At 39.0% G+C, this 8,203-nt stretch overlaps 1 protein-coding gene across 3 annotated transcripts in view; it reads right to left on the bottom strand.

Moving 5' to 3' along the window:
- Positions 1–333: 333 nt before the first annotated feature.
- Positions 334–8,203, bottom strand: part of Ccar1 (cell division cycle and apoptosis regulator 1) — a 49,317-nt gene continuing 41,447 nt past the window's right edge. For all 3 annotated transcript variants that reach the window (XM_050139332.1, XM_050139351.1, XM_050139342.1), the window contains 4 exons: positions 3,879–3,999; positions 3,104–3,289; positions 1,640–1,845; positions 334–1,225 (listed from right to left, as the gene is read on the bottom strand). In XM_050139332.1, the coding sequence (XP_049995289.1) occupies positions 1,166–1,225; positions 1,640–1,845; positions 3,104–3,289; positions 3,879–3,999 (573 nt within the window). In that variant the 3' untranslated portion in view covers positions 334–1,165. The remainder of the gene's footprint in view (positions 1,226–1,639; positions 1,846–3,103; positions 3,290–3,878; positions 4,000–8,203) is intronic.

Raw genomic sequence — 8,203 nt, 5'->3', positions numbered from 1 at the left:
TCCCATACCTAGACGGAAGTGTGCTTTCACTAGTATAATGTGACACACACAATGTCACCTAGCCCTCTTTCTCAAACTGAACACTATCAGCATTTGGGCTTGAATAACTCCTTGTTGGGGCTATCCCACAAAACAGGATGCTGAGCTCTACCAACTAGATGTCAGCAGCATCTATCCAATAGAAAGACCAAATAGAAAGAAACTTGTCAATATGAACAACTGTGCTCTGAAAAAAATGTTTACTACACTAAAAACCATCAATGTACAGTAAATCATATTTCCTGCCTTTTCAAGTCTCAAGCATCCACCAAAATTCTGAAGAAAGTACACAGATTAATTAAAAAAATATTTTTAATTAATGACTTAACTTAAGGCATCAATCATACTGACAACCTACTGGCTTGTTACTAAACTGTACATTTGATGTCCACTGCTTTTTCTTAACTCTCAAAATTAAAACGGGAAATATTCAGGGCAAGTAAAACAGCTGAGTGTAGTAACAGTACCGTCAAGACTAGTAATCTATGTAACTCTAAGCACATTGCTAGCTCTATATTACTTTCTTAGTTGTGGGTCTTAGATACAGTCTTTTGGAGGAACTGCATTGTTTCTGAGACCACATTTCACTATGTAGTTCAGTCTGGCCTAACAACTCAAAATCTTGGGATTTCTGGGATGTGCCACCAGGCCCAGTCTATGAATTAACTTCTTAACAAATGCATTTAAAGACTGAAAATATTAAGTTCAAAAAAGTTGCAAATATTAAACAGCATGCTGTTTTATGATTTATACCAAAACTAAAAATGAACTATAAAACTAACAATTCTATAAATAAAGCAAGTTTTCTACACATTTCAATAAATGACATTTAGTAATTAAATGTTACTGTCAATTAAACTGATGAACTTTATTGGGGTCAAAACTATAACAAAATTCTTCCTAAAAGATTTTGCAATGCAAAATTCTTCCACTCAGTATTTAATTTGAATGCTAGAAATTACAGGCAATTTCCAAAAGCAGACTCACAGTCATAAAACTTTATACATCATTTCAGCTAACATGTTTACACTATTACAATCAAACATGCATTGCCTTCACACATTCTTGTATCATGATTTTTATATGGTACATTATATAACACCACTCCACCACCAAATGCATTTTATCATACACTTGATCCATTCTCCTTGGATTTCTGATCTCTGTCTTCATTCTTTATGCTATCCTATAAAATAAGAGCAAAGTGTATGTTATTAGTCTCTTGTTACTGTCAAATTACCTTAAAATAGCAGTTACTGAGTGGTAAATATCAATAAATTAATTTTAATACATGGCTGCCCAATTTTTCTTTCCTTTTAGTGGTATGGGACAGTCAACTCAGATCTTGGCCACCAGGTAACTATAATCTAGCCAAATATTTGGTCTATTCAGTTAATATATACACAAAAATCATTTATATACGTAGGTAAGTTTGGGAAGCAAACATTTACTCTGGAGTTACCTTTGGATACTCTCTGGACGGCTAGAATGCTGGGAACACTCTAACTACTGTTTCTAGAGACCGTGAAGACTATAGCATTCAATTACATGGAAGATGCCAGGGAGCAATTTTAGAAACAGAAAAGACAAAGTATCTAACCTTTTTGAGGACAGTGTGGATATCATCCATAACTGTGGATAAGTTTCTGAGTGTTTTAGTCAATTGGTTTTCAAATTGCAAATTCATGTTTTCTGAAACCTTCAAGTTTTCTTGTAACTGACCAAGGTCTTTTTTGACCTCTCTGAGTTCACCAGAGAGGTTTTTGTTAGAATTCTCCAAGTTTAATATAGTTTTCCCATCTTCATCTGTTAAAAAAAATTTCAAAATATAACATTTTGACTTCACATAGTAGAAAGAGAAAACCCACTCTCAAAAGTTATCCTCTGACCACCATACTGTGGTGCATATGCCCACATATATACACACATGCATACTTGTAACAGAAAATAGAATTTGAGCTATAAAACTCAAAATCAGCTAAACCTGTGATAAAGGCCTGTAATTCTAGCTATTCAGGGAGGCTACGGAAAGAAGATCCTAAGTTTATAATCTGCCTTGGCCAATGAATGAGTGTAAGCTCAGTTTAGGTAACTTAACTATGCCTCAAAGTTGAAATACAAACTCAACAGCAGCAAATTTATTTAAAATGCATGAGGCACAATAACAACCTCTACAATACCAAAAATTCTGTAAAATGTTTATAAAAGTTAAATTAACTTCATTAATTCTAAAGTACAACACAAACCAGGTCTCTGGCACACAGCTGTAATGTCAAGCCCTCATAAGGCTGAGAGAGAGGCACCCCCAACTCTGGCTACACAGTGAGTTCCATAAAGCACTATGTTACAGAGACCTTGTCTCAAAAAATGAGAAAGAAAAAAGAAACAAACTATCAGCAGTTTTAAATATTGTTACTTCTAATTTCAGGTTCCTTTATGTTTTGTTTTGTTTTGTTCTGAGACAAAGTCTCACTATATAGCTGTTCTGGCTGGCCTGGAATTTGTTATGTGAACTATTTCTCCAACTCACAGAAATTCACCTGCCTCTGTCTTCTGAGTGTGTGGCTCAGGTTCCATTTTTGATGACTATTTAGAGAAAACAGAAAATGGTAAAACTTATATGGTTCTAGAAGAAGTTAAAAAAGATCAAACAGGCTAGCTAGGTATGTGTCTCATGCCTAGAACTCCAGTACTTGGGAGGCTACACAGTAAGAGCCTGTCTCAAAATCTGATACAAAAGCTACCAATCTTACAAAGCAGAGCAACAAAAATAAGGAAAAATAAAGCCAGGGCACTGATAAAATGGCTCATGATGTAAGTAAGATACCTGATGCTCTTGCAAAGGACCACGCTGGGATGGCTCATAACTGCCTGTAACTCCAAGGGATTGGGATCTGATGGCCCTACCTTGGCAGATTCTCTCTCTCTCTCTCACACACATACACACACAGTAAAACTGTATGTTGCTTAGACAAACTGATAGGGTATGGCTTATTTGTACGTATGCACTGACTATGCCATATAAGTAATTTAAAAGCACCAGCACAGCCAACACTATCCTCACCTGTTTTCTCTTCGAGTAACTGGAGCTTCTGTTCTACCTCAGCTCTTACTTTTTCGCTCTTTTCCAATTTTTGTAAGAGACTTCCAACATCCACCATTGCACCATTGTATACAATAAGTCCTACATTTTCTTCTCCATCTTTTGATTCCTGTTTTACTGTTGGTGTTGGAAGTAATAATCTGTTTCCTAGAACATAAAAACATTTTTCTTTAGCAACTTATGAAGAATACAGTTACAAAAAAAACAGAGCAAGATCTGGCCAGTGTCTAGTGTAATTTCAGCATGCAAGAGGCTAAATGCTGTGGGATAATGCTCTTGTATACTGCAAAGATTTGTCACTCATATTGGTTTAGTAAAGTGCTGACTGGCCAGTAGTCAGGCAGGAAGTATAGGAGGGACAACCAGACTAGGAGAATTCTGGGAAGAGGAAAGGCAGAGAGTCAGCTACCAGCCAGCCACGGAAGATGCAAGATGAGAATGCCACATTGATAAAAGGTACCAAGACACTAGTCTAAACAGAAAAGAATTATAGGTCAATTTAAGTTGTAAGAGCTAGTTAATAATAAGCCTGAGCAATAGGCCAAGCAGTTTATAACGAATAAGTCTGTGTTTTTTTGGGACTGAATGACTGCAGGACCAAGCAGAACAGAAACTTCAGTCTACAGCTAAGGCAGAAGAATCCTAAGCTCAAGGCCAGCAGAGGCTAGAGCAAAACTTATCTGGAAAAAAAAAAAAATCTAAACAAAAAAAGGCCCCAAATGTTAAAGGATCAAACCTAGTGTGTCTTCCTGCAGTGACTCTGACTCTTCTTGGTTTTCTTCATCTTTAGAGGTGTCTGTTAATTTCCGATAAAAGCAAGATTCTCGGAGTACTACTTTATTGAGAAGCTTCTTTACCTATTATGTAAGCAAGTAAATAAATAAGATGTAAACACTCTATTCACTGAAACACTGAGCTAGAGCCTCATTCAGACTTGGGTAATGGCTATTACCGAATTACATCTCCAGCTTAAAGCATATTTCTTTTTTATTATTATTTTTTATTTTTACTTAAAAACTTCCACCTCCTCCCCACCTCCATTTCCCTCCCCCCCCTCCAGTTCTAAAGCATATTTCTTTTTTTCTTGGTAGAATTATAAGTGTGTGCCATAATACACGCTGACTGTAGGAAATTTGTTTTTCTTTTAAAAAAAGATTGTCTTTTTTTTTTTTTTTTTGGTTTTTCGAGACAGGGTTTCTCTGTGGTTTTGGAGCCTGTCCTGGAACTAGCTCTTGTAGACCAGGCTGGTCTCGAAATCACAGAGATCTGCCTGCCTCTGCCTCCCAAGTGCTGGGATTAAAGGCGTGCGCCACCACCTCCGGGCCAAAGATTGTCTTTGCCTGCATGTTTGTGCAGCACAAACATGTTTCAGGTGCCTAAGGAGGCCAGAAGAGAAAGTAGGAACTCCTGGACTGGGGTTCCAACAGCTGTGCACCACCTAATGTGGGCACTGGGAAGGGAATCCAAGTGGTCTTAACTACCGCATCATCTCTCCAGCCCTGAAGCACATTTCTTAATTCTCCCAGAACTGTGTTGTAATTTTCAAAAATAGGCATCAACTGTCATCATTTTCTCAGCTATCTACTATTATTATATATATTATAACCATAATTCAGTTTAGAGTATTTAGTCTTTTTATAAACATAAAAACTATCTTTATTCATTTTAGGTACCAATTCCAGTTCTCCCTCCCTTCTCCTCCTCCCAGCCCTTAACCCATCCACTCCTCCAAGAGGATAAAGCTTTCCATGTGCATGCAGTCAAGCTGGCACATCAAGCTGAGGCAAGCACAATGCTCTCCCACCTCCGTGCAGCCCCGTATCTATACTGAACAAGGTTTCCCTCCATAGGGAATGGGCTCCAAAAAGTCAGTTCATGTACTAGGGATAAATCCTGGTTACACTGCCAGTGGTCCCACAAACTGCCCAAGCCATACAACTGTTACCTACATTCAGACAACCTAGTTCAGTCCTATGCAGGTTCCCAGCTGAAGGTCCAGAGCAGTATTTAGACTTTTAAGTGGTTTCTCTATAAATTAATCACTTATTATAAAAAACCTTGTGTTTATTTTCTAGATGTGTATATGCATGCACATGTGCTGTGACCCTCATTTACAAGTCAGAGAGCATCCTGTAGGAATCAACTCTCTGCCTCCACTACATGGGTCCCCAGGATTCAACTCACAGCAGTAGACTTGGGGACAGGAACCTCAACCCAATGAGTTGTTTCACAAGCCCAGTGTATTTTTTATGTTGTTGTTTGGGTTATTTTTAGTTTTGTTTTGTATTTTTCCGAGACAGGGTTTCCTTCTGAACCCCTGGATGTCCTGGAACTACCTTTATAGATCAGGCTTGTCTCAGGCACACAGAGGTCTGACACCCTCTGCCTCCTAAACGCTGGGATTAAAGGCATGTGCCATCATGAACTGCCCAGTGTTTTGTTTTTTTTATGACAAAGTCTTGCTATTTTTCTCAAGCTGGCCTTGAACCCACAATACTCTTGCCCAAGCCTTTCAAGTGTTAATATTACAGATGTGATAAAAACACTCACTCAAACTTTTAAGTATAATTCAATTCCGAATAACGAAAAAAAAAACATCTGAAAGTCAGGCATGGTGCTGCACAACTTTAATCCCAGCACTTGGGAGGTGAAGGAAGGCAGAGCTCTGCTGCTCCAGGATAGCCAGGGATATATAGAGAAACCCTGTCTCATGCCTCCTCTTTATAAAAAATCTACCAGCAATAGAAAAACTATGTCAATTATGAAACATCCATATGAAGGAATATTAAGCAGCTGTAAAAATAATGATATAAGTCTATTTTCTCTTGTATGTTGTAAAATTCTAGTCAGGTTTTGCCTTAAACTTGCAGTGATCTTCTTGCCTCAGATACCAAAGCACAAGGTTTCCAGACGTGAGTCACTAAGCTCTGCAATATTCCATTTTTATGATAGAAGCAATGATAAATTAGTAAGTAAACAATGGCCCCATCTATATAAACATAACAATTTCATCTTCTATAAATACAAGTAACATGAAAAGTTCTAGAGGGCTAGAGAGTTGGCTTAATGGCTATTCTTCCAGAGGTCCTGTGGCTCACAACCATCTACAATGAGATCTGGTGCCCTCTTCAGGCCTGCAGGCATACACATACACAGAGCACTCATACATAAATAAAATTATTAAATAAAAAAAGTTCTGCCAGGCAGTGATGGTACACGCCTTTAATCCCAAGGCTTGGGAGGCAGAGGCAGGCAGATCTCAGTGAGTTCGAGGCCAGCCTGGTCTACATAGCAAGTTCCAGGACAGCCCGGGCTACACAGAGAAACCCTGTCTCAAAAAACCAAAAAGTTCTAGAAAAGGTTATTTATTAGTCCTGAGGAAGAGAACTTAGTGCAAAGAGAGAACAGACTCTTCCTTACTGGAGAGAAGAGCTGTCTGTATCACGGGAGGGAGTGAGAAGTCATCAGTAAAAACTACTTTTTTTTTTTTTTTTAATACCTGGAGGGACAGCCGTGGGTGCTGGGAACCGAACTCTTATATTTTTGGTTGTGAGCCCAGCCTTTAACGGCTGAGCCATCCCTCCAGGCCTTTTTTTTTTTTTTTTTTGTGTGTGTGTGTGTGTGTGTGTGTGTGTACATTCCATACTGCACATGTGAGGTCTAAAGCCAGCTCCCTCAGGCAGTGAGAGAGACCACAGAAAGGAATCTTCCAGTTGGCCACCTGCTTGATTTCTCGACATCTTTTTCTTTTTCTTTTTTTTTTTTTTTTTTGGTTTTTTTGAGAAAGGGTTTCCCTGTGTAACAGTCCTAGCTGTCCTGGAACTAACTCTTATAGACCAGGACTGGCCTCGAACTCACAGGGATTCACCTGCCTCTGCCTCCTGAGTGCTGGAATTAAAGGCGTGCGCCACCACAGCCAGGCCGTAAAAACTACCTTTAAAAAATGGGATCAGGCTGAGCACTGGTGGCACATACCTTTAATACCAGTGCTCAGGAAGCAGAGGCAGGAAAGTTTTGAGGCCAGCCTGGTCTACATAGTTTCAGGCCAGCTAGGGATACATAGAGAGACACTGCTTCAAAACAAAAACCAAACAAACAAAAAAACCCAACTTAACAAAAACCAAACTTTTTTATGTATGTATGTATGTTAGTGTGCACACATGTATGTGAGAAACTGAATAGGCCATAAAAATGGTATTAGATACCCTGGACCTAGAGCTACAGGCAGTTTTCAGCCACCTGTCCTGGGTGCTCGGAACTGTGCACTGACTCATCTTTCTTTTTTCTTTTTTATAATATTTATTTATTTATTATGTATACAATAGTCTGTCTACATGGATGTCTGCAGGCCAGAAGAGGGCACCAGACCTCATTACAGATGGTTGTGAACCATCATGTGGTTGCTGGGAATTGAACTCAGGACCTTTGGAAGAGCAGTCAGTGCTCTTAACCTCTGAGCCATCTCTCCAGCCCCTGACTCATCTTTCCAGCCAAGATTATGGTTTTTTGTTTGTGTGTTTCATGAAATTTGCTCTGCAAACTAGGCTGGCCTTGAACTCACAGAGATCCGCCTTCATCTGCCTCCCGAGTGCAGGGACTACAGGTGTGCGCCACCACTGCCCTGTGATAACTTCTCTAAAAGGGAAATTGTGTGTGTGCATATTTAAGCACACAGAGGTGAGAAGTAAACTTTCAGGTGCTGACTCTACCCTATCATTTGGGTCCCAGGGATCAAACTCAGATGATCGAGTTCACTAACAAGTGCCATTACCTACTGAGACATCTTGCTGGCCCCAAAAATAGTTTCTTTAGAAAAGTTAATATTCTAGAACATTTGGATTAAAAAGAAAGGTAAAAGGCCAACCAGGTGGCTTTAAGAGGCTGAGCTAGGATTGCCACAAAAGTGAAGTTAGCCTGAGCAACAAAGGGAGGCACTTGTTTCAGGAAAGATAGGTAGAATTTATGATATCAGATAAATGAAATTAATTTATTTCTAATGTCTTACCTTTTGGAAGGGTAACCTTATAAAAAGTTTCTGTTTCTGAGCTATGGATATAACAG

Source organism: Alexandromys fortis, unplaced genomic scaffold, assembly GCF_014885135.2.
Source record: "Alexandromys fortis isolate MF-2015 unplaced genomic scaffold, M_Fortis_MF-2015_v1.1 scaffold_9, whole genome shotgun sequence".
NCBI lineage: Eukaryota > Metazoa > Chordata > Mammalia > Rodentia > Cricetidae > Alexandromys > Alexandromys fortis.
The sequence above is the reverse complement of the archived record's forward strand: the minus strand, read 5'-3'. Positions and strand labels throughout refer to the sequence as shown.